Source organism: Aspergillus sclerotioniger (genome assembly GCF_003184525.1).
Source record: "Aspergillus sclerotioniger CBS 115572 chromosome Unknown BO94scaffold_21, whole genome shotgun sequence".
In the NCBI taxonomy this organism is placed as follows: domain Eukaryota; kingdom Fungi; phylum Ascomycota; class Eurotiomycetes; order Eurotiales; family Aspergillaceae; genus Aspergillus; species Aspergillus sclerotioniger.
This window is the reverse complement of record NW_020291011.1, coordinates 342,098-367,148: the sequence shown is the minus strand read 5'-3', so window position 1 is coordinate 367,148 and position 25,051 is coordinate 342,098. Positions and strand designations below refer to the sequence as shown.

Genomic DNA, 25,051 nt, shown 5'->3' with positions numbered 1-25,051 from the left:
CTCTTTGTGAACTCGATACGGTCGTAGCTTGGAAGAGGATCTGGTGTAGGAAATATTACCTAGGGCTTAAGATTAGTTCCGGACTGAATAAGAGCAAATAAGGAATAAATCATACAAGCTGATGAACAGCAAGGTTCTCTTGATTACCACGCCTCCAGAGCTCTGCTAATCCTTTCACTTTCCCATTCAGGACCTTGGTTCATTTTAGAAGTATAACGAGCCCAACTTCCGTTGTACCTTTCAACCATAAATCTTTATCGGCTCGTAGATTAGGGAAAGACTCCGACCATCCCGGTTCAATAACAATTGATGGCATGTCGCTTACATCTCCACGGAGATATAGATCAGGTTGCTTTACCTTTGAGGCATAAGTGCCAGTAAATCCGGTGAAATTTAATCAAAATTATGAGCCTGCTCGAAGCTGGTGAGCAGTGCAGGTCATACCTGTGTTGACACCAATTCCCATCTCTTTGCCTTCAAGGGCAGTCAACAGACCATCTTGCATCCAGCGACCGTAAGCGTGGATTACCCAGCGCTGACACGCATCATGAAGCTCGGATGGCATGTTTCGTACCCAAAGAGTTCGGTACGTGAGTAGTCGACTCTGATTCATTGTTCAATATCAGCCAGAACGGCTTGTTTGGTGACTGCCTTCTGCCAACAATCCACAAACTAACAAGCCGTCCTCGGAGAAGATATCTTCATAGACATTCTCAATCAACTCACTGGATGTTTGGATGCTTTGTAAAGCTCGCTAAATATAGGCCGAGAACTCCTCTTCTGTGAAGCCTGAGAGCTTGGAACAGCTTTATGTGATGCTTGAAAGTGAGGAACCGGGGGATGTGGCATTTTGAAAGATCAATGCGAAGGAAGCGGGGCTTTACGCTGAAGGTCTGGCCGTTGGTAGGCTATGAATGCAGATGAGTGAACACAGACTGAGGTTGAATGAAGGTGGGTAGTGATAAATGAGTGAAGAAACAAAAAGGATTCCGACAGATAGCATGCGCGGCTATTTATATATTGTGTTGGAGTGGCTACTAAGGCGATTCAACCGTGTAGAATGAGATGGATGATGATCTAGCTAGGGGCCTCGTAGGCCATCTATATGGACTAACTAGCGGTGTAGGGAGGAGCGTCACGTGACCCTACGTTGCCTACCGGCGTGGGAGTCCATCGGGGATCCCAACATATTGTGCCTCAGGGAATTATAAGGCCAGGATCCGGTAGGTGCATACCACAGATCAGGCAAGAGCTTCCACCAGGAAGGTGAATGATTCAATGAATTCATTCCCTCACCAGGCAGCTACCACGTCCACCTGCTCTGCCTCTACCATGATATTGCATCCTGCCGTGAATCCAAATGGGAAGCCCGCAGCTGGGGCGTGGTATATTTGGTCTGTGCAGGACTGTCAGCGCTGGACGTCTCCGGTCTTATACTGCGAGCAGATAGTTGGCTCTAACTGGCCAGTTGTATACTGTCATCGGCAATCCTCACGTGACCCGGTCACATTGGCCACGGTGTTGTTGTCATTTCATCCTGCATAGGCAGAAGCCCTCTAACCAGTCAGCTAATACAACTCGGCTTCTTCTGCTTCACGTTACCAACAGGCTATGAGCCCAGAAGCTAGTTTCGCATTCAATCCAGAACCACAAAGACTGCAGGTTTGAGTCCGGTTCTGATCAACCCGAGACATATTTGTGGTTGGCTGTATAGAGTCTTAATCCCACATACACCTGACAGTCGGTCCGAGAGGGCAATATTAGGAGATGACTTTAGTTGTGTCTCTTCTCCAGAAGGCAGAGGTATATCGTTTTGGTTTACTGGTATGAGATTGATGTATACTGATGATAGATAAAATGAAGAACTTGATGGTCCCAGCTAAGGAGGGGCTACGAAGGGATATTTATACTGCGAGATCAGGATCTAACGGAACTGGCCGTTCGAGCTGTTCCGTAGGATTGCTGATAGTCTCCGGTTGCCCAAATGGGACCGCCCGTGAGGCTATCACAAGGTATGATCCGCTTTGCGGAAACCTCACCGAGGAACCGGCGCTCACGTGATCTGAGAGAATCAGATAATGCGGGACCTTAGGCGCAACAAGAACCTTTCATTGAATAAGCATAAATGTGACCCACTCCTCCCTTGAAAGGCATTCCCTAATATAATGAACTAGGCCCTGGCCTGCGGATGATTGGAGGTTGACCTTCTCGGTTTTTCAATATTTTGCTCTTGGTATGTAGATGCAGTGAATGTTGAAGTGGAAAATAATAAGAATTGGGTGGGATTTATTTATCTCTTTTATTTGATAGTCGTACTTTGCGTCTAGTGGAGCTGGTTGTTCGCATTAAATAGACATTTTGTGTTGGAAGATAAGAGGAATTCATGTTTGGTAGTGAAGTTTAAGGAGGATATTGTCAAAAAGACATATTGAATCACATCTATCCCTAGTATGCTTATAGATTTGACTTCATAGTAAGATTAGAATCTGTGCAAATTGCCTAGGGAAATTGCAGATGTGCCACCCATTGGCAGTACCACACTAGGGGCAGGTAATCACATGTTGGGACAACTGTTGACCATTCATTCAGAATGGAAAATGTCCCCTATCATCAGCACGGTCAAATCATGTTAAACACTCAAAGCCCCAAACCCAAACCCATACCCAAAAGATCTATCATCATCTTTAGGCCCCTCCACAGCAGCTTCCAGATTGTCACAAAGAAACTTATGGTCGTACTTGGAAACATTAATTTCTCCCCTCCAAATAGAATCTAACCTCTCCTTTTGCAGGTGACGGACAATGACCTTATCGCAATGCAGCCGCAATTTATACGTCGCGGTATACCGGTCTTCAAATTTTGAAAAGCTGGGCTGCCATTGTGGGTAGCGTCGGAAATACTTTCCCGTCCAGAGGGTAAGTGTGAATAGCTGGGAGACTTCGATCCCGGACTGTTTTCTTTGTTCGAAGAAGTTATCTCCGAGGGCTTGGACCGATTTGTAGTTGATGGTGGGTTTGATGGGATTCTTGATGTCGGCGAGGCCTAGTTCGAAGTGGATGGAGAGGTCTCTTAGGTTTTTGAAGCCTTTTGCGAGGTGGTGGAGGATATAATCTGGCTGTTCATGGTTAGGTTGGGTCGTTTTAGGGGGGAGGGGCTGTGTGACATACCCACTGATTTTCTCCTCTGTTGACGCACACTTTGAGGGATTTAAGATTGGGACAGTGAAGGTCCAGATGTTCAAGTTCCTGCGCTGTAGGTGCTCGTCGCTGAGCCTGGCTGTGGGCGAGCTCGTCTTCATGCAAACACAGAGTAGATAGATTGCGGTGGTTGGCAATAGCCTCAATGGAGCATCGGTGCCCTTTCAGCTCGAGGGTTTCGAGCGAGTTGAACGATAAAAGAAGCTCGTCGAGTCCCGCCATATCAGGGAAACTGTCCCCCGCCCACGCAGACACTTTAAGGGTAGTGAGGCGGGTCGCATACCCTGCTAGACGGCCAAGGACGCCAGTGGTGGTATCTGGTCCTACAGCCAGCGACGATAATCTTTCCCATTGGACGCCATCACGCCAATACTCCCATTCTTGGTCTCCGATGCAGTACCCATCGAAAGAAAGATGCTGCAGCGGGGGAAACGTCTCTTCTCCAGTAAGCTGGAAGGAAGTGACTCTGTCATGTCTTGGCGCCAGGATGACACAACCCCCATAGATCCCTGATACCTCAAGCGAAAATGAGCGAAGATTTGGACAGTTGAAAAACAATTGTTGGATTGTGAGTAGTCTCCGGGTTGGGTCTTTTGGCTTGATATATGGGTTGACATTTGCGGAGAGAGTGGAGACGCAGGGCAGGGTTTGGTCTGCAAATGTACAAGTTTCACTTTCTCCGCTTTGTCGCAGTAGCAGAAGCTCTGGCTTAGCGGGGTGGTTGCAGATGGTGTGAGCTAGGAGGTCTGACTGAAGTTTCGGGATCGCGAGGGTGATGCGTCGAAGGTTCGGCAGACGGGCGATCAGCTTGATCAGGTAGTCGTCAGTCTGGAGTCGATGGACCGAGTCCTGGCTAAAGGAGCCAGCGGGGTATGAAATGTTGACTTCTTGCACCAAGGCACGGAGAGCATCGTTTCTGTCGTCTCCTAGCCGGGACAGTAGAAGGGCATGCCCTTTTAGGGGGGGCTGTTCTTCATCGTATTCCTTGAAGCGCGGCCGCCGCACTGGGCAAGGGTCCTGCCATTCAATAAGATGAATAGATCGGTACAGGAGAGGTGTTGCGATCAGGTTGAATGCCTGAGAGACTAAGCAGAAATTCTTCAGGTCGCGGATAGCTAAAAGGTCGAAAATGAGTCGCCATACATCCAAAGTTAGGTGATATTGGGTAAGCATTGCCTTTGTCGAAGAAAGGGTGTCGCAATAAATCAAGTACACTGTCAGTTGGGCTGATGGATGTTGCGACTGGTCTCTCCAGGCAGCAATGCTGGACAAGAGGCAAGGCTGAGTTCTGGTGCAAATCGGCCAAGATGACACACAGCTGGGCCGGACAGCAAGGGAGCTAGACCTAAAACAGTCATTGCAAGTAGTAGTCCGGTACTAATCTTCATTATCTGAAATAATTCCGGCATAATACATATGAGAACTTCGAGGTCATATAGAGGAAATTGACCATAGCCATCACATAGTCTCAAGGGAGTCCTGTCTGTTGTTGCAAACTGTCCTAAACTATGCAACGAGCAGCGTGCACTATACACGTGACCGGCCGATATAGGAACGGCTGTGACGGCTGCCACGTGACCAAATCTGCTGTATGGCTGCCAGTGGCTATGCTCAGGTTATGGCAATGAAACACTACAGTGAAAATCATATCTCGCAGTATCATATCCCGTAGCCCTGTCTGGCAATATCGAAACAGAGATACAGACAGCTAATCGATAATGCTTCGCGCTGCTGTAGAAACAAAAGACATTTCTTTGTATAATCATGCGACTGGGTTGCAAAAGTGTCGAACATACCACAAAGAAAATTTTACTGGCCACTTGATATTATTGCTTATAGTATCTAGTTGTTGTATCTTGATTATAGTAGTTTGTCAACATGCAGGTCCGCTAACGTGAACTACGTGGAGCTCGGGTAAACCGAACAATGGAGAGCATATGGCTTACTTGGATCAAGAAGCCATGTGGCCCATCCATATTTCCACTTGAGCTGTCTCTCGCAATTCAATAATCCCCTTGCCAAATCCCTCCATATGCTGAAATGGCTGGAGGTTCACCCCTGGCTGGTAAGCTTACTCTGGTTACCGAGAAGAGATATACAGTCAACTCTATTACCTTGAAGCCCCCGGGTTCATGGTCCATCGCCTCATCCATCTATTGCAGCCTTTGGGCACCCAGGCCCTGATGCTGGGCTTGCCTGGCTGAAGGCTTTACGAGGGGACGTGGAATACCAGATATAGGAGCTTCCATTTGTGGCTCAACTTACGAACTCTCTGTATCTTGGTGATACGTCTGTCCAGTAGGCATCCGAGTCCATTTTTAAGTATGCCGTTGGCCGGCCCGCTCGCATCACTTACGATCGTCAGGATGGCGCATGGCAGGAAGTTGGGGACGGTGGAGGGGGTGCTGGTGGTGCTGGTGGTGCTGGCGGTGGCCGTCGTCGCCGCCGTGGTTATCTTCCTGGCCGTCGTCGCCATGGTGGTGTGGGGGGAGAGGGAGGGGGAGGGGGAGGGGGAGGGGGAGGAGATGGTGATGGTGGTGCTGGTGCTGGTGCTGGTGCTGGTATTGGTGGGGATGCTGGGGGCGCTGGGGTTGCCGGGGGTGCCGGGGTGGTCAAGGCCGTGGTGGGGGAGGCGGAGGGCGAGGAAATGGTGATCGTGGTGGCAGACAGGGTCCAGGCTCTGGGTCGGATGATGATATGATTGTTGTAGGTTAGCTTTTTGTAATCAATTATTAAATATACATTACGATTACCTGCACAAACCTTCTCCGGGGTGGCGCAATGCTCACCCAAGTATGACCGTAGTTAAACCGGCTGTCATATAATTCCGAGGTATGACGTACAAGAATAAATTTTTTGCCAGGAACTTTTCGTAAGAACAGACTATTCTCCTCATGAGTCAGATCACTTCCACCTTCCATGGCTTCGGGGACAGGATATCGATGTAAAAACCCGGCAAGGGACATCCTTGATTTTGATTCCAGCGGTCTTCCATGTGATTCCACCGGCATATTGACATTACCAAGAGAGTCGAGAAGCAGGGCGTCCATGAACCCCCTGGCTAGTCGATTCCCCCTTGAAATCCTTCAAGAGATTCTCCTCGACCTGGATCTAGCCAGCTTGGGGATGCTACGTCTAGTGGACACGGTATCTGAATGTCTAGTCGACTCGCTTCCCGCATACTCACTGTTGAAGGCTCATGCCAGTGAAGCCCTCTGTCTCATGTACGAGATGAGATGTACCTCCTATTTCTCCATCCGAAAGCTCTTCAGCGAGTTTTGCAATCCCCGCTGTCTGACCTGTTCCGATTTCGGGCCCTTCCTATACATCCCGAATTTCACCCGTTGCTGCTATAAATGCAATTTCACCCGACACTCATATGAACTGGCTCGAGTGTCCGACATCCGCTTCCGTTTCGGTCTCAGCGAGAAAGACCTACAACCCATCCCCATCATTTACAACCTATCACAGCCCCTAGTTCGCCTAGCGCGCATCGCTCCAGCAAGAGCCTTAGGGAAAAGGATCCATGGCAGCAAGGAAGAAATGGACCGCGCATACGAAGAGCGTGTGGCGGAACACCGGAAGAGCTATGAGCGTCGGATGGAACAATGGGAAAACGACAACAGACAAGGAATACACAGGGCCCGACCCCGGTTCCGACCCGTTCGTCAACAACTGGGCATTGAAAACGATGAGACATGTTTGTGCTTAAATGCCACGGTCCCATTCCCGTACTGGGATCGCAAAACGCCGACTTTGGAGCCGGGGACCTACTGTCGGGCTTGCACCCATCACTAGGAAGAAGGCATGGTGAGCGACTGGACAGACCCGGATGAGGTCTGGCATGCACACCCTCCGAGCAGAGAGGCATATTATCGAGCGTTTTTGGAGGATGATTTGCCTGAGCATTTTCGAACCTGTACTGCATTGAAGCGGAACTATGACCTTGAAAGCAGCTATGTGTGGCCGGATGATTATAGGAGGGAAAGGATTGATTTTATTGTGAGGCCTAAGGATACGCCTGATCTGGGATGATGGATCAAGTTCATTCTCTCTGCTCATGACATCGATGTGGATCAGGTTTACTTTTCAAGGGGATGATCAGTGGATCTGCGCACAGGAGCTGTTAAGACTTGCTACTTTTTTAGAATCTTTCCGAATACATCAGTGGGTCATTATAATGTCTCCACTTGCTAGATGAGGAATAGCTCACTTCAGACCCTGAGTGCCTGGGGCCACATATAACTCATGCCTCAGGCACCATGTCAGCATGGTACACTTTATCAGTCTACCTCACAATACAGCCTCATTAGCCCACTGGAAGTACAGTGTATGGCATAAGACTTCTGATTAAAACAAAGAGATATCCACAGTCTTACTAGTGTACTCGATTTTTGACTGCGGTACGCCTACGGTCTTCGTCATACCCGCCCGAAATATATAACTGGGCTCACCTCCCCCTCAACTCCGACACAACACCTGCCCGGAGACATGAATCATGCTCATAGTTTCATGTACCTTGCGTCTACGCATGTCAATAATTATTCATCTATACTTCCCTCGCAAATACAGGCCAATCACTTGATATCTTTTAGAGATCCCCCACCAGATCCTACAATCATAAGATCGGGTCCCGCCGGCAATCCTTCGCGCCCTGTGGATGACAACCCATTCCTAAATTAGGCCCCAGAGCGGGACCTGATAAATCCCTCAACGAGCCTAATCAAACCTCGATTAAAAGCTAGATATGCCCTCCCGGCTTAATCTCCGCCGGATATATAATCTTGAACTCGATCTCACCTACCTACACCTCTGCACCAACACTACCAACACCAATCCCAACACAACACACCAAACCATGGACGAAATCTCACCCATCGACCCTGAAAGCCCACCAGATAACCAAAACACCACCCCTCCCGCAACAACAATCACCCCCCTCCAGTTCGACCCACCACCCCCCCAACGCTCCACCCTCCGCACAACAAGCATAATCCTCATTCTTTGCGTATAACTCCCCTCCAACCCCCAACCTTACACCCACTAACATTAAGACCTACAGCTAACCCTCTTCATCTCCGCCCTCGACCAAACCATAATCTCCACCACCATCCCCACAATCACCAAATCCCTCAACTCCGCAGCAGGGTACACCTGGATCGGCGCCTCCTACCTCCTCGCCATCTGCGCCGCCAACCCCATCTGGATCCGAATCAGCGACATCTGGGGGCGAAAGCCCGCCCTCCTCTCCACAATCGTCATCTTCGCGATTGGAAGTCTTCTCGCCGCGACCAGCAGGACAATGGCGATGTTGATCGCCGGACGCGCAGTGCAGGGACTCTCAGGTGGGGGACTCATGGCGCTGGTGAACATCGTGATCTCGGATTTGTTTAGTATGCGCCATCGAGCACTGTATATTAGTGCTACCGCTTTGGTATGGGTGTTGGCTGGGACCACGGGGCCGGTGATTGGCGGGGCCTTGGCAGAGTTTGTGGGGTGGAGGTGGTGTTTTTGGATAAATTTGCCGGTTTGTGGGGTTGCGTTTATCATCGTGCTTTTATTTTTGGACCTACACAACCCGCGTACGAATCTCTCGGAGGGATTGAAAGCGGTTGATTGGTTGGGGGGTATTTCCATCCTTGCTGTCATTCTGCTTCTTCTCCTAGGGTTGGATTTCGGGGGTGTGAGTTTCGCTTGGTCTAGTGCGACGGTCATATGCATGATTGTTGTGGGGACGGTACTGATAGGTATGTTTTTGTTTGTGGAGAGAAAGGTGGCGCGGTATCCGCTCATGCATCTCGGGGTATTCAACCATTGGGAGAATGTAGCCGTGATACTTGTGGCCGCGGCACATAGTATGGCTACGCGAGGAGCGGAGTATTATCTCCCGTTTTACTTCCAGTCTGTGAAGGGGGCGAGTCCCACGCGGAGCGGGGTGTTGGTGTTACCTATGATGATTGCCGCGTCGGTGAGTGATGTTGTTGTTGGGGTGGTTGTGCATAAGACGGGCCGGTATCGAGAGGTTATTTGGTTGGGAAGTGTGGTGTTGACGCTGGGGACGGGGTTGTATGTTCTGCTTGGTGTGGATACCTCGCTTGCGGAGATTATAGTGTTTCAGGTGGTTGGTGGGGTGGGATTATCGTTGTTGTTGTCGACGCCGATGTTGGCGATACAGAATACGGTGAGGCAGGGGGACGTTGCGGTGGCGACGGCGACGTTGGGGTTTGTGAGGAGTATTGCGACGTCGTTGGCGGTGGTTATAGGGGGGGTGGTGTTTCAGGATAGTATGGCGATGAGGAAGGGGGGGTTGGTGGAGGCGGGGCTGGATGCGGAGTTGGTGGGGTTGTTTGGCGGGGAGGATGCGGCGGCGAATGTGGATGTTATTGGGAGTATTGGGGATGTAGGGCAGCAGAGGGCGGTCAGGGAGGCGTATGCGTGCAGTATTAGGAATATGTTTGTTTTGTATACTGCGGCTGCGGCGGTGGGGGTGTTGGCGGCGCCGTGGGTGAGGCAGAGGGTTATGAGTGGGGAGCATACGGAGACGAAGACGGGGGTGGAGAATATGAGGGAGAGGGGGAAGGAGTGAACTGTTGAGAATTGTGGGTTGTTTTATTTGTGAGATTGATTGGAGGTATATACAGAAGAGGCGTGGAAAGAACGAATAATTTCAGCAGTCAAAGTTGGGGTCTAGGATCGACAGAAATCTTGTAGAAGTGAATGTGAGAATATGATGACTGACTACCAAATACATAGGAAAATTTGGATGAGGCAAGACTCTCAGCGATCATTAACTCGATCTCTCTGTGCAGCCACCCGCTGATCACGCAAATGCTTCTGGAACTGGACAGTCATCTTCAGCACGCGCTTTATGTGCGCCAGCTTTAGTTTGCCCCCATAGTTGTCATCGGATTTGGCCAGCGCTCGAGCTGACGAGACGATGTTCCCTAAACAGACAGATCAGCTATGTGCCTTAGTTAGTGTGTGACAGTTGACGCACGTATTTGACGTCCATCGACCTCTTCATCGAATTCTTCCTCAATCCAGTTCCTCATTTCTCGCAAGTCTGCTATCTCTTTCGGACGCTCATTTATGAACTGTAAGAATAGTTGACGTAATTCGTCGAGCTGCATGTTGTTGTAGCGCATTGCTAGGTGCACTCGAGATTGGACGGCGACGTCGAAAGTCTTGATCCGGTTGGTTGTTAGGATTAAGATGCCGTCATAATATTCGAGGATGCGGAGGAACACTGAGGAAGTTAGACTGAACGGGTCCAATTTCGAGTGGCTTACCTGTCACTAGAGAATTGCGGTTTAGATCCCCCTTGTCCGTTCCTCGAGATTCCAGAAAGACGTCTGCTTCGTCACTGTAATATAGGTTAGTATAGGTATTGCGGAGAGGCAGGGGTGAACAACGAATGGGAACGCTGCAACATACAACAACAAAATAGCCTCCCACTTTGAAGCCAAACTGAACACCTGTGCCAGCTTGCTTTCTACCTGGTCGGGCTTCAATCCAATGTCACTAACGCTCACAGCAAAAAGAGGCTTTCCGGTTGCCTGGGCCACGCTTTCTACATTATATCAGTATTCGCACGCTTCTTGCGGAACGTCTTTACATACCTGCTGTTGATGTTTTGCCGACACCCGGGGGACCTATACAATGTTAGTGGGGGTATACGAGGACAGGAGGTGTACTACCATGAAGAAGGATGACAAGACCTCCTCCCTTCCCCTCAAACCAGTCATCATTACCCACCTTGCCCCCATCCTCCGCCTTCTTCTTCTTCTCATGATTAGCAACAAGGCTTTTGATCAGCTTCTTGGAAGTCTCTTCCATGATCAACTTGTCAAACGCATCCATCCGAATCTTCTGTTTAATCTCATGCACGCAGTCGACCGGCATCTGAACCCATTTCTTCGATTTCATGCTGTATCCCAAGAACCTGGCCGGACAGATAATAAACTGATCTTCGTCAAAGTCATCGGTAGCCTCGACATCGTCGTAGTTGAACTTCATCATGTTCTTCAGCTCCCTAGATTTCCTACACTCTGAACAAGTGCATTCATAGATGTTGTCGGTAATTTCCAAGTCCCCCATCGGAGCTATGTCATCAGCCGCAGCATATTGGATGAATGATCGATGGTCCACGATGACCGGCCCGGTGAGCTACTAACATTAGACAAGAATTTGAGCAGTAGGGTCAACACTTGCCCGAGTCGACCGATTCCCACTCTGATCAACGGTTTCCAGCCCGCTGTTACTATTCGCGTCGAACTGCTAATGTCGGTTAGCGGCTGACAGACTACCAGTCTATTGGCCTACATTTGAGTTGTTGGGAACGAGGTCATATCCTGCCTCCTTACTAATTATCGGACCATCGCAGTAGAACAGTTGGGAGCCTTTCCGTGCGACACAAAATTCACGAAACTTTTCACCTCGTTTTCGGAGGGTTTGGCGAAGCTCATGCACCGCGGGATTGCCATTTCTGTCCATGTAGTTTTTCAAAGGGTAAAACTTGAGCGTGTTAATAGCCTTGGCGCCGGTATACTTGTCAATTTGGAGAGTTGCGGAAACGCGATTGAAGGTTTCCCCGTTCCAGTCATAAGACCAGCAGGTCAGACTAAAGTAACTCTTATCCGTTCCATTTCGCGCCCGGTAATCCTCATAAGTATATTCGCGAGCGATAAAGACCTGGGGACAGTCGAAGACGACATGTGAATAAACCATTTCACCCGGAGGAAACAGAGTCCACAGATATTCGAACGGAATCTCGGCATTCTTGGACCACTGATCTCGCTTCTGAAAATACGATTCCAGCTCAGAGGTTGACCTAACCCTCTCGAGTAGCAGTTGCAAGTCTGCAGCGTCGACATTCGGACTTTCAGCATCTCCAGCGCTCGCCGCTTCCTCCAACTTGTCCCAATCCCAGACCAGAATGTCAAACTTGTCGGAGAAGCTGTTGTAGCTGGTCACGGAGGATGGTCGACAGGTACTCTTGATGAGATTCTCCAAGCCCGGAGAGCTGATGATAGCATTCGAGCCGGTGTACTTTTTGGTCTCATCGAATGATCTCCGCCAGGTGAATGCGTACGGTAAGCTCGGCTCTGATCCTTTGTTCGTGGGAGGTAGATTCGAAGGCACGTCTTCGAACACGCCTTTCTCCTCGTTATAACGTGAATCCAGAAGCCTGATTCTGGGATTTCCATCCGTCCCCTCCTCTTCCTTCTTCACTGGTTCTGCCTCTTTGTCCTTGGTCTCGTTCGTCTCCGTGGCCTGTAGACAGTAGTTAGAACACTCAACACCGATATCAGTTCCTTAAGCGATCTTTGGAGTTGACATACGGCGGTCGGGGTGGCTTCAATAGAGTTGTTCTCCTTCTCAGGCTCAGTAGCCACGGACGGTCCCGGTTCCTTTACCTCGGCAGTGACATTTGACGCGACCAGCTTCTCCAACTGCGCAATCCTTTGCTCCAGTAGACTGATATACTTTCTCTCCAAGGATTGTACCTCATCGCTACCAACCGCGGAATCCCCCATGGCGAAGATGTCCGTCCACGTTGGCCAAAAGAGTCGCGGCACCCGACCGGAGGAGGCTTCGTAATAAGCCTGGAGAAGTGCATAGCAGAAGGAGTCGATAGCTTATCAATAGGATGCACAGGAACGTGGTGGAGGGGCACGGGATGTCGGGGGCGGATAACCGCCCCAGGATCGCGATCCCTGTCTTCTTTCCGTCTTATCATTCATTCCTCGGCGTAGCCTGTGGCTTTCTGCTTACTTTTATTGCGTTGGGCGGCATATTCTGCCAACTCATTTAGCAATGGTGTGTTGAATCCTTCGACTATGCAGTTCCTCTAGCTGACGGTCGACAAAGGCAGTTCCCGTCGAATCACAGAGACAGAAAGGGGAATAAACCGAGGGGGGAGAAGTGGGAAGCACCTCTTGTTCTGAACCCACGCTTGGATGCGTGGGGGCGGGAACCGCACCGCCCCATTTGCTGCTGGTTGCTCCCAAGTGTGAGCAGGATGCGCCTGCAGAAATCGCGCCTTATCTCCCCCAGCTAAGGTGGGCTGTGCCTGGTGGGTTACCTTTCCTCAGAATAGTGTGTCGTTTCTCATCTGGCTCGAGTGGACAATCTTACTCCTAGAGCCCAACCTCTCCAGCCCAACCTCAGTCAGCCGAACGATATTCCGTCATGCTCCCGATGAACCGCGAGTCTCCCAACACATTAGATAAATTCTTCGATGGGGAAGAATACACCAGCAAGGACAAGTACGTGAAGACACGCATGCCATTAGCACCTTGTCTAATCCCCGCGATCTTCAAGCCCCGTTTTGCAGCGCACCCAGAATTTCCGTTCAACCCAGCTCAAGTTCTGGCGGAGGGTGCGAAACACCCTACGCAAGGGTGATCAGGAGAAAGTCGACCAGGCTGTAGAAGACTATAATGTCGAGTACAGTATTGCAGGTCTAGAGCGTTTGGTGAGCGAATACCTCCCGACAGTAGACACCGCCAAAGAGAAGCTTGACGAGCGGCGCCAACAACGCGATAAGATACTTTCTACACGTGTTCAACGATTTGTAAACACATTCTCTGCTTTCTTGAGTTGTTACTCGCAGGTTATGACCATTATGATTGCGGTCGATACCCAGTTTGGAGGAGTCGCAGTCCAGGCCTTATCGATCCTTCTTGTGGCAAGTTTCTAGCCCTTGCACTTTGCTACGATGCTTATAGTCAAATAGGTTGCAGTCAACAAGCAGAAAAGTGAAGACCAAATAGAAGGCTTACTGGCAAACTTTAAGAATGCTTTCCCACGTCTTCAAGGCCTCCGGAATATATACCCAACACCAAGAATGCAGGAACTCATCGCCAAAGTCTACACGGATGTTCTTAGCTTTTCTGAAATGGCAGTTGAGTACTACCAGAAGCCAGCTTTAGGTAATATCATTGAAGAACATATTCGCAGTGTGCTGATTACCGGCAGAACGACTGTGGCAAGCCGTCGCCAAGCCTCCCGAGATGGGAGTGAAGATAGCCGCCGACGGGATTGTGGCGGAGCTGGCAGAAGTGAAGGAGGAACGAGACTACCTGCTCAACCAACGTGTTTATCGTTTGGAGCAGCGTGTCGCGGCGCTGACGACGATGGCCGAGGATGGGCAGAAACGGACTACGGCGATTGAGGGAAAGGTGTCGACCATAGGAAAGGGTGAGAACGGATACCTTATACACTACTACTTCCTATCCTCTGTTCCTGCGTATCTGACCAGATCTAGATATTGTCCAGATGCAGCAAAATGAGAGCCAGGATCTACTGGCAAGTCTACGACAAGCGCTTGTCCCGGACGACTTCTCTCATGAACAGCACTTGGAAGAATATCAGTCTCAACTGCAGGCTCGTTTCAGATACGGTTGTGGAATCAAGGACATAGCGACCAACAGATTATACCAATCCTGGAGACAAAGCGACCAATCTCGAACCCTCATCCTGCGGGGTCGCACAGCACAGACGAATTCCCCATTGTCCTGGCTCAGCTCTGCAGCTGTCGAATTGGTTGAGAGTCTCCGCACAGAAGAAGGCGACTCTGTAATGATTGCTTACTATTTCTGCCGACGTGAAGGCATGGAGGATGACCATATGCATACCGCACTTGCTCGCATGGTTTATCATCTCTTCAAGATGCGACCGGCTATGTTGAAAGATCGCCAAACCTACCAAGCATGGGTGGATATACTCGAAAGTACCAAGTGGCAAAAGAAAGACATCAAAACAGCGTGCGAACTGTTCGTCAGTGTACTGGATCAACTGGATCGGGTCTACCTAATATTAGACAGACCAGAGACATGCAAGGCCGGCGATCCCGGGCTTTCGAGGATACTCGAGGAGTCACAGCGCTCAGCGTGCGTCTTGAAAACCTTCGTTGTTGTTGACAAGGATACAGCCGATCGGGGTGAGGTTGAGAGCTGGAAGGAATCTGCCCGTGCCAAAACATTGGATATCATCGATCTTGACCAGTAGCTTGTTCCCTGACTACCATGTTTTGGAATCATGCACATCATTGTACTGTGTTGTATAAGCCTCCAGTTTATATCATCCATTCTTCTCGCATTCTGTCCCTTGTCTTGTCCAACGGGGCATTTCCATAAAGTTCTTACACCTAAAGCGGTTATTAGGCAACATCCTCCCAAGCAGGAAAGTTCCATCGGTAACTTCCATAATTACTCCCATGAAAAAACTTCACGCCTATAAAGCCCGTCCCGTGAAGAATTTTAACTCCATCCATCTATCGACTTGAAATGCGACCTTCCATCCTCCCATCAAAAGCTCCCATCAAATACAATTCAACGACAACCACTCACCACCAACCCACCCACGGCCCCCTCCTCCACCCACCGACACAAACCCCCCAATGTCCGGAACACTAGACCTCTACATAACCATCTACGAGGAAGAAAACCGCCCCTCCCACTGGGCCCTTTTCTTCGACGACGGCTCTCTAAATGACAAAACCCTCCTAAGCGTCAAATACGACCACCGCTCGCATCTCAAATTCCACACCGAAACCCGAAACCCGCGAATCTTATATAACCAAGACGAACTCATCCTAGTGGGCACCTTCAACGCCACTGATATCAGCAAAGTCAATGCTATTGCACGGGGCATCAGACCCGAGGATCTTCACATCGATCGGCTTAATTGTATTAGATATGTGAGAGATGTTTTGGATACGTTGGAGGTGAATAGAATTGTGGGGAATGAAGTGGTGTATTGGATACAGAAGTCTTTTATTAGGGCGAGGATGGAGAAGGGAGAGGTTGATTATGAGGTTGAGTGTTTGGTGAGGAAGAGGAGGAGGGATACCCCTGTTGTTATTACGTATGGGGATCGGGGGTAGGGAGGTGTTTGAGATGGGTTACGCCCGGGAAATTAGAGCTATATAAGTTAGATCTCGATTGGTAGGATAGGTTGAAGTGTTCAGACATTTGCTGCGGGGTAGAGTACACATTGGGACGCTGCACGGTTCTCTGATTTATTCTCTGATTTATTCTACCATGAAGGGATGGAGACCCGGAGATCCACCACCGATTGATTGATTGATTATTGCCTTATCCCCGAAGGTAGACTCTTCAGAGTACTCCTTCCGAGTCGCCGATGGCCGGCCAGGTCACGACTGTAGATTATATATACATAGAATGCAGACCCTTCAGCACCGTACTCCCTCGATCATCACAAAACTCCCTCCATATCAACCAACCCTTCGTAGATTCACCAGTTGTGCCCACTCTTTCGTAGATGGTTCGCATGAGGAGACCCACCACCGATAACCCGATTCCTGGTATTGGTGTCATCGGGAATTTCCACCGGGAGGGAAAAAGACTAAGATTATTCGGAGCGCATTACTGATTTGTTTAGATGATGTTGTGGGTTGATCTAATACATGCATAACTATGCTAGCCTTAGCATCATCCGGACCGTATCATTAGGGATTCATAGTGTTCGATCGATTGACGGCCTAATCGGGATTACACAAGGATAGGGTCGGTCGCGGGTCAGGCCGGAAACCTGCCGTCGCGGTCGGGTTGTGCCGAGCTCGAGGAGGATTGGTATTGGATGGTAGGCCGAATACATTGTGCAGTGGTCTTGGGATGGGCAAGATGGTACCGAGAGCTAGGGAATAGGAGGACAGAGAAATCAGGGAGATCAAGGAGTCCGATAGGCTCACCAATGTTGACTGAGGTCTTTTGAAGGACGCGTGATGTATAATTTCGGATTCCTTCCCAGATTGTTATGGATCGTCATATGTAGAAATGCCTTGGTAGGACAAATAGTTAAACTGACGTGTTCAAAAAGAAGGGATGGGGGCGGGGGGGTGGAAAGCAGCGATTACCAAATTTACGCCAAAATAGGTATTCTATCCTTGTCCATGATAAGAAAAATTGCAGCAACGCGAGAAAAACATGCAACAGGTCACCCCCGGCGTGCGGCTTAAGTACGGCTGAGCGGACGGGAAGCCCTGTTCTCCCTCCACACCCTGTGGTCGTATGTACTACTCACTGCGTTTCCTTGAAATACATGGTGCAACTCTGGCTCTTCCTGTAGATCGGAGTTTCTGATATGAATTGATTTTCAGTCGTTCCCTTCAAACTGCCAAAGTCCTCAAGTTGGTTAACTTTTCCACGAGCCCCAAAGAGAATTGAAGAACAAACCGCTTATTCCTTGCTTTTCAACATCTTATTCTGAACCTCGTAGGAGATATAAGCTACTAGTTATCGTGGATCGGCTCAATTACTTGGTTGTTACTTGAACCACGCCGAGTCAGATCTAGGCCCAAGTCCATGCGCAACCCAGAGAACGTGCACTCCCAGGTACATAGTAGTACTCTGGGGACGCTTTTTCCCTCTGCACTCATCGCCATGCGCGATATATGTCTCTTTGTCTACTTGACGGTGAGTGACTTTGACACCTACCGGACTCTACTTTTAGAAGGTCGGGTAAGGTCGGGATTAAACCATGTGCCCGAAATAGGGTTGCTGAGATTCATGATTTTTTGACCCGTTGCAGCAATATTGAAATATTGCAAGGCTCAGGCCGTTCAAATTCTTTCAATCACGTGATAATAATGGATCCTTGACTGACTAATCAATAAAAAAAATTGCGGGTATTCGTTGACACGGTTAGTGGGGCGCCAGAAACGGCTCCCATTGCACCGCCCGCCTGCCGCCCGCCACCGCCTGCCACCCCGGGGCCTGTCCCTACCCAATCGAGAAAGATGCGAATTCGTATTTTAGTCTAGTGGGGAAACCAACACAAGGCGGATGGGTCAGCGTATGAATATACTACTACTCATCTGTGGCTCCGCCGTCGTCAACTTACACGGAATATTGTGGCCTTCGGCCCAGAACTATGTCTTTTAACGTACTGAGATTTAGAGGCCCTCTGCATTTCTTTTGCCGATGACAATCCGGCAGACTGTTCATAAGGACTTCAAGTTATGAAGGCAGCTACTGTATAAACCATGATCCTGCATTTACTTGAGAATTTTTCAATTATTACATTACTGCCAGTCCATATTATTCCTTCATGCGTAGGCATGCAATTCCTCTCACCTTCATTATTAGACAATACAAAGTCGTTTTCGCTTGTGCAGTTCTCTACATGGATGCCTCCCGGGTGACTTCACCCGCCTTTTCATAGGTCGGTGATTCAGTTTCGAGCAGTGAAAGTCAATGATCAGGGCCCGTCCCAGCTCGGCGTTCCACAGAATATTGTCCGACCGGAGGTCCTGGTGTGAGACTCCCAAGGAACAGATCTCCTTCTCAGACCTCGCAATCTCACGTGTGATCGTAGTATCACGCTCTATCTTATGTATGGGCTCACCCCCCCAGGCCATGATAAGCATGTGGCAGATCTCGCCAGCTCCATGTACGAAGTAGGATTTGGCCAAATCGATTGCCCCCAGAAAAACAGGAACAGCAGAAGCCTGTGCTTGGTCGAGTACACGGTATACGACTTCCTCACGTTTGACCTCCTCCCACCGTCGGGGAGTTGTTCCTTTACCGACCATAGTATATCCATATGCCGTACAAGTAACTTTAAATGGGACTCCCGATGCGCCACAACCCCCCATTGGTGTACAGTCTCGGTCGATATTTTCATCTAGTTGCTGTTTGAGTTGCTTGATCAGCGTTTTAGCATTGATGGGGTGTTGGCTGCTGTCCCCCCCCTGTCGGTGGAGCATGATATTTGGGCAATTAACATCCAGCTGACCACCTCGTTGCAGGCTACGTAGACATTTCTGGGTGCAAAACTGTGCGGTATGCTGCTGACCTTGGCTGCCGATCGGGGTATATTGATCTCCCGCCAGATGTGCTGATCGTTGAGGAGATGGAGACGAAGAAGAGGATGCAACCTGACTGAAGCCACGCTTCCTTCCTCCTGGAGCTTGATCTGCGTCAGAGTCAGAATCATGACGTGATGTCAGATTCGGCGACGCGCAGCTAGCTCGAGACCGGGTGGGTATTCGACGGGTGCCGGCAGGGGATGGAGCAGGAGACGAAGACGGTATATATTCTGATGTAGTAGATTCGGAGCTCGTATACTCCGATACTGTATATTGTGAATCAGGTGGGTTTTGTTGCAATTCCGATTCCGGGATCTGGGAACGTGTATGATCGAAACTTGTCTTCCATTTTGGCAGCTTCTTTGTAGCATTCCGCCACTCCTGGTCACGATATTGTGAGCGGAAACTCATGAGGCATAAACACAATACCCGAGCAACAGCTGTTAGCGGCTGTTGTAGATAACTCAGTTCATCATCCAGGTTAACTTCCATGTTGGGTTCACAGAGATGATAGTATAAGGTTTCCGGATTATCATAGGGGACCCGCAGCAAAACCAATGCAAATCCATTAGTCAGATATGAGTACTCGAGCCCTTCCTGGAGCATAACATGATACTCCTGAACCACAGCCGAGCCGGTTAGCCAGGCCGCATTATATCTCAGTTTCTCGGGCCCCTCCGTGGGAACAGAGTCCGGTCTAACCACTTCATCCCAGAACTGCATCGGTCGCAAACCCGCTCGAAGATTCTCCACAGATAGTTTATGAGGCGGCTTGTACTCAACTGTCATAATAGTTGTATTCTTATCACTGTCGACACGGTGGATGCAATATTGATCCGGTCGGGAATTCGCTGATTTATCCGTTTTAGATTGGTCGGCGTCAACCGCATCGAGAGCATTTGCGTGATTATCGAACTGAATTCCATGACCTAACTGAAATTCCTCTCGAGCAGCACGTATCCTGCAGAGTTCCGCGATAATATCACGGACATGGTTCTCCACCCCGAATCTCTCATAGCTTTGCAGATCCTGCTCACTGCTCATAGCTCTCTTCTTGAACTCTTCCCCAAACCCCTTTAGGACAGTACGCGACGGAAACACTTGTGCAGCAGGTTGTCCAGGCGGTGCTAAATAGGTACAAACAGAGTGATAGATCTCTTGCTGTATGGCTGTGCACTCGGTCCAAGGCAGAAGTTGCAGCGGACAACGCTTCCCCTTAGGCGCCGGAATCGTTCCCGTCGTAGAACGGGACGGACTTTCAACTCTCAGGCATAGAGAAGTATAGTTGTGGCAGTATCGAATTAGCTCTGCAAAGGTGGTTCGTCGTGTTTGCTCTCTTTCCTGGTCCCTTTCCTGCTCTGCTTGTCGTTGGCGTTCCTCAGCTTGTCGTTCGCGTTCCTCTGCTTGTCGTTCGCGTTCCTCTGCTTGTTTCCTAAGCTCTGCCTCCCGCTGGCGTTCCTCCTCTGCCCTCAAATAGAGCGCTTGGTAGTCGGGTGGGCTGCTGTTTTCCATTTGCTTGATGGGGTTTATCAAAAAGTGTTCATTCGGTTGACGATCAACTAGGCGGGTATGCGGAGAGGTCGCCGTAACATATCAGCTTGGCCTCGGTCGGTCCCGGTCTTATTTTTTGCCGTTCCAGCCAATCATAATTGGTGGCTCTGCGGGCTCGGAAACGATGAGAAGTTCAATACGTGATAAGATATACGCACAGTCACGTGGCCTGTGTATATCTTCCTAACGGGCCGATGAATAAACCCCGAAAAAGCCGAGGGAAAGAAGGCCCTGGGGAGAAGCATCCCTGAGGTGGAAATTCCCTGAGGGAAAAAATCCCCTGAGGGGAAAGAAGGCCCTGGGGGAAAACGTTCCTGGGGTGAAAAGCCCCTGAGGGAAAGAAGGCCCTAGGGGAAAAATGTCCGTTTGGGAAAGGACCCTAATGAGTACCGGCGGCAACGGCCAAAAAGCGCAAAGAAATCGTGTGAGGATCCATTTTACGAAGCTTTCTCGTCGGGTGTGGGTAACTGCCGCTTCTGGAGTGTGGAGTAACCTTAACCATCTAAACGTATATATCTATTCTTTTAGTGCACTACAAAGATACTTTTTCCCCGGATTATACAGAGATTTTAATGTCAAACATTCTTGTACTGTAACGTATCTGAGGTTCAAAATGCCCATTACCACCGCCCCAATATCTTACATCTTGGCCTCCCCCGTCTCATATTGAGCAGCTAGCTCGCCCCAGGTTATTTCTCTCGGTTTTGGGTACGACGTGTCCTTAAGAGCTCGTTAATATCCAAAGCCGAAACAGATCACGTGGAAAGAACTAGCTGCCAGATACGCGATCAAAGAGTCGCAGAACGTACTGAGTGACCAGCAACAAGCCCAGGCAACTGAAAAAGTTCATAGTGCTGTAGCGGGGTCGAGAAATGAGAAGATTGTGGCATATAGAATAAAATGCGAAGGCCCCGGAACCGCGAACGACACTAGAGTTTGCAGTTGAGCCTCAACTGGTAAAGCAGACAGTATATACCCTGATTTATCATGTTACCTGGGTCTTTGTCGCGAGGGTTTGGATTGCTTCGTTTCTACTAAACAGAATAGCACTGATGACTATTGAGCTCCGAGCCTACTCCAGCATTTCTGCTGTATTATTGTATTGTTCAGTATAGACCTTATTGACCAGATAGTCAAGGCCATGCTGCCTAGTATTTAGCTGGAGATCTCAATAGAGCGTGTCAATTATTCCAGTCCAGCTGTGCTCCGTTTCCTACCTCATACTCTACTCTAAGCTTGTCCAGGTCTTTGGGCTATGTTTGCTACACCAGCAAATTATCTGACCAGACTACTTTGTCAGGTCTGAAGATTAATCTAGAATGTGGCACAAGCGATTGCAGGTCCTGATAGGAGGCTGTGGGAAGACTGCGGGTGACCAGAGACTGCGGTCAAGTGAAGACTAGGGGAAACTAAAGACTGAGGGTAATTTAAAGACTGGGGGTAATTAAAGGCTGGGTTGAATCGCACCTGTTTTAGGGGGGTTGACCACTCTGGTTGAACGCCTTTTGAGAGTGGAGCATTTGATTGTTGATTCTTGCCACTCTCGTTCATGTGGGGCGACTGATAAGCGGGTCTGCTCCCTGCCCTCTAGAAATGAGTCAAAGTGCTGTCATGAGAAATGGGTATTTGAATAAACTGATGATGCTCTGGATAGTCGAAAAGAAAAACTTGAGCGGCTTTATCTTTGTACAACACTTGATGGTTGTACCTGGGAAGCCCTCTCGTGTATTTAGATAGCTGGACTTCCGTTGCGTTTGGTTAATATACTATTGAAAACTAGGTGTTGAAAGGGTTCTTCCACTATTTACCTGACTGTTAATATTTAATGCCCTCAAAATCTGGGTATTCTATCCTTCGTGGAGAATAAGTCTGACTGTATTTAATAGATCGTTTGATATATTCTAGTCTCCCGCTTACCTGGCTAGAAACTGAGAACAAGAAAATTGACTATTCAAGACTTGTTGAATCCTAGAATCTGACGACCTGCTGGGTAGATATCTCGATTGTATGATTAGCATGGAAAGTTGGTTTATAAATATATGGGTATTGGGTTATCCTGCTTCTTAAAATTAAATTTAGGCTTGTGCTTACTTTCTTTTACCCTTTAATCAGGTGTTGATCTGTCTGTTGATCCGTGGCTAGCAACTTGTAGGACAGTTTCTGTCACGACTGCTAGCGTGGCATCTGATGAAAAAGGCTGAAAGGTGAGTTTGGTATAGTGTGATTGTAAGGTTAATGGGTGCTGCCAGTACACCTGCAATACCGCTTTCTTTCTTAGGACTAGTGTTGCCAGGAGGACTTTATTTTGCAGTGTGTTAGTATAGTTAGCTCTCCTCTCTACGCTTAGTTTTTTATGAAATAACCACCAGCAAGTTCAGTTCTTGATTGTCTGCGAGGCGATAGTAACAGTTTCAACTATTTTAGGACTAGCGTGGATGTGAACTGGGGCTTTATTGATGCTAATATAATGAATACATTTCTACCTTGATAGGGATATTGGATATATATTATAAGGCTATCTAGCGGAATGATTGGACATTATTATTCGCAGGGAAACAGGGCAGGATAGATTACGTGGGGATGGATGGCCCTTCTATGAAGAAGGGAGAAAGTAGAGGAAAAAGATGGAGGAAGAAATGGGAAAGAAATGAGAAAGAAATAGTGATAGAGTTCTATTATTAGATTGTATATGATTCCTAATATCTTAATATCTCTAATTCTACTGCAGGAAATTCTTACTCATGTTAAATAAAACAAGCCAATCAATAATTACATTTACTTTGATCTTTATGATTAATTTGAAGAGAGATCTTATTATTAATTTTCTACAAGTTTTTAAAACTGAATAAGTACTACTTTTCTGAAGATCCTTGCAGCTGCTAGATAAGTAAAGTTCTTATCTCTGTTATTGACGTGTAATACTTAGATAGTGTAGTTAAAAAGCTAAAGTGCTGGTATAGATAAAGGGTTTGACAAAACAAGAACTATAGTTAATAATATTTGATAATAGATATCTCTTTACAAATATTAGAATGAACTGGGAAATTGAAATTTGAAAGGCTTTAATATTTTTCAGTAAATATACAGGCTATTATTGTATATTAATTTGCAGGCGGACGGTAAACACTAGTTTTATTTCTATCAGTATATATTTAAAGAAAAATAAATAAATAAAGATAATATTGTTAGATAATATAGTGAAATACACGAAGATACATGTTAAATTAATAGTATTATCAAGAAGTATATAAGAACAATCTAAATTGGTTAATAGTAATCAAGTAAATATAAAACCGGATCTTAAAGTAGAGGTTTGAAAGATGATTATTATATTAGACTAAGAATAGCTAATAACTAATAGAAGATAATTCCATACACTGTCTACATATAATTTCTTATATATTTCTTATATTCCAGCTTTTTATTACAGATATTACACGTGAGATGCATGTCCTTAAGAAAATGCTTAATATACTTATTTATAAAGTATCTGTTAAGAGATCCCGGAGTAATATATTGTCTAAATTATTTAATTATAGAAATCTTGAAATTTAAAATATATAAAAAGCAGATAATTAGTTTTTTATCCACAGATTTGATGCAGACTGATAAAATCATTGATTAAAACTCTGTTTTATTCTCAACCACTGAACATGTTTCTTATCGCTTTAGAGGGGGTGTAGATAATAGTATATTATTAATATACTGTTTCTAGAAAACGTTCAGTTATCTAGTAAACAATCCTTTTTCTATATTATAGAAAGTAATAACTGTATTGATTACAGAGATTTAATGCTGATATTTCTTCTTAATAGTAGAGCTGGGCATGGTAAGAATTATATTAATCAAGAATATATGCTGGAAAGTTATATACCTGGTTCATTCCAGCGTGCACATTATCTCTTTATTTATTAATTTTCTGGAGAGTTACTGCTTACTGTTAATTACTGGCTGCTTGTTCTTGTATTGTTCCAGATTCTTATATACTAGATGATTACGCTGCCGCTGCTACTTATTTCAAAACTCATGTTATATCTACTAATATTACTGGTTTATCTTCTTACTCTGTTTCTCACAAGTCTTAACATGTTTCTGTGCCTGATGACCGGGGCATGATAGCTTCTTTATTATCTGTTAGAAATTGGAACTGAATTTTTATACAAATTCTTTTTCATTATTTTATAAACTTACTTCTTCTTATCCTGAATCTGTTTATATTTATAAATATATTCCTGCAAAACATGCATATGATATACTTTATTAATATAGCTAGTATTGTCAAGCTTGTATGATTATCAGGGATCAATTAACCAGCTTATAGAAGCGGTAAAGCACATTAGCTGCTTTTAGACCGGTAAACCCCGGACAATTGCCTAAGCGTTGACATGTATGCTCATATTATAGTATTTCATAAATATATTGATACTAGTATACTATAATATCATATTTTAAATCTCATTCATCACAT

The 25,051-nt window shown here is 47.4% G+C and overlaps 9 protein-coding genes across 9 annotated transcripts; 5 read left to right on the top strand and 4 right to left on the bottom strand.

Annotated features, from left to right (window-relative positions):
• Positions 1 to 403: 403 nt before the first annotated feature.
• BO94DRAFT_548141 (uncharacterized protein) lies at positions 404 to 849 on the bottom strand (the record flags this gene model as incomplete). Its single annotated transcript, XM_025613381.1, has 2 exons — positions 404 to 604; positions 727 to 849. 2 exons carry the CDS (start codon positions 847 to 849, stop codon positions 404 to 406), a joined length of 324 nt encoding a protein of 107 aa, XP_025465447.1.
• A 1,592-nt stretch (positions 850 to 2,441) lies between these two features.
• Positions 2,442 to 4,454, bottom strand: BO94DRAFT_496394 (uncharacterized protein). The gene is made up of 2 exons (XM_025609289.1): positions 3,168 to 4,454; positions 2,442 to 3,115 (listed from the first exon to the last, which is right to left on the bottom strand). Exons 1-2 carry the CDS (start codon positions 4,368 to 4,370, stop codon positions 2,630 to 2,632), a joined length of 1,689 nt encoding a protein of 562 aa, XP_025465446.1. The 5' UTR covers positions 4,371 to 4,454; the 3' UTR covers positions 2,442 to 2,629.
• Positions 4,455 to 5,229: 775 nt separating this feature from the next.
• Positions 5,230 to 5,898, top strand: BO94DRAFT_548139 (uncharacterized protein; the record flags this gene model as incomplete). Its single annotated transcript, XM_025613380.1, has 2 exons — positions 5,230 to 5,262; positions 5,500 to 5,898. The coding sequence occupies 2 exons, from the start codon at positions 5,230 to 5,232 to the stop codon at positions 5,896 to 5,898; spliced, it is 432 nt and encodes a 143-aa protein (XP_025465445.1).
• Positions 5,899 to 6,085: 187 nt separating this feature from the next.
• Positions 6,086 to 7,294, top strand: BO94DRAFT_602218 (uncharacterized protein). The gene is made up of 2 exons (XM_025616414.1): positions 6,086 to 6,917; positions 6,996 to 7,294. The coding sequence occupies exons 1-2, from the start codon at positions 6,117 to 6,119 to the stop codon at positions 7,230 to 7,232; spliced, it is 1,038 nt and encodes a 345-aa protein (XP_025465444.1). The 5' UTR covers positions 6,086 to 6,116; the 3' UTR covers positions 7,233 to 7,294.
• Positions 7,295 to 8,013: 719 nt separating this feature from the next.
• Positions 8,014 to 9,783, top strand: BO94DRAFT_625966 (MDR family MFS transporter; the record flags this gene model as incomplete). Its single annotated transcript, XM_025617322.1, has 2 exons — positions 8,014 to 8,205; positions 8,260 to 9,783. The coding sequence occupies exons 1-2, from the start codon at positions 8,056 to 8,058 to the stop codon at positions 9,781 to 9,783; spliced, it is 1,674 nt and encodes a 557-aa protein (XP_025465443.1). The 5' UTR covers positions 8,014 to 8,055.
• A 3-nt stretch (positions 9,784 to 9,786) lies between these two features.
• Positions 9,787 to 12,813, bottom strand: BO94DRAFT_537027 (ATP-binding protein). Its single transcript, XM_025612176.1, has 9 exons — positions 12,539 to 12,813; positions 11,520 to 12,470; positions 11,409 to 11,474; positions 10,895 to 11,363; positions 10,817 to 10,849; positions 10,632 to 10,767; positions 10,487 to 10,560; positions 10,195 to 10,443; positions 9,787 to 10,141 (listed from the first exon to the last, which is right to left on the bottom strand). Exons 1-9 carry the CDS (start codon positions 12,731 to 12,733, stop codon positions 9,975 to 9,977), a joined length of 2,340 nt encoding a protein of 779 aa, XP_025465442.1. The 5' UTR covers positions 12,734 to 12,813; the 3' UTR covers positions 9,787 to 9,974.
• A 474-nt stretch (positions 12,814 to 13,287) lies between these two features.
• On the top strand, positions 13,288 to 15,209 carry BO94DRAFT_576761 (uncharacterized protein; the record flags this gene model as incomplete). The annotated part of the gene is made up of 5 exons (XM_025615153.1): positions 13,288 to 13,465; positions 13,521 to 13,887; positions 13,936 to 14,131; positions 14,178 to 14,399; positions 14,461 to 15,209. Exons 1-5 carry the CDS (start codon positions 13,389 to 13,391, stop codon positions 15,207 to 15,209), a joined length of 1,611 nt encoding a protein of 536 aa, XP_025465441.1. The 5' UTR covers positions 13,288 to 13,388.
• Positions 15,210 to 15,600: 391 nt separating this feature from the next.
• BO94DRAFT_625963 (uncharacterized protein) lies at positions 15,601 to 16,086 on the top strand (the record flags this gene model as incomplete). The annotated part of the gene is made up of 1 exon (XM_025617321.1): positions 15,601 to 16,086. The coding sequence occupies one exon, from the start codon at positions 15,601 to 15,603 to the stop codon at positions 16,084 to 16,086; it is 486 nt and encodes a 161-aa protein (XP_025465440.1).
• Positions 16,087 to 18,214: 2,128 nt separating this feature from the next.
• BO94DRAFT_537025 (uncharacterized protein) lies at positions 18,215 to 20,577 on the bottom strand. The gene has a single exon (XM_025612175.1). It carries the CDS (start codon positions 20,542 to 20,544, stop codon positions 18,307 to 18,309), a length of 2,238 nt encoding a protein of 745 aa, XP_025465439.1. The 5' UTR covers positions 20,545 to 20,577; the 3' UTR covers positions 18,215 to 18,306.
• Between the last annotated feature and the right edge of the window lie 4,474 nt (positions 20,578 to 25,051).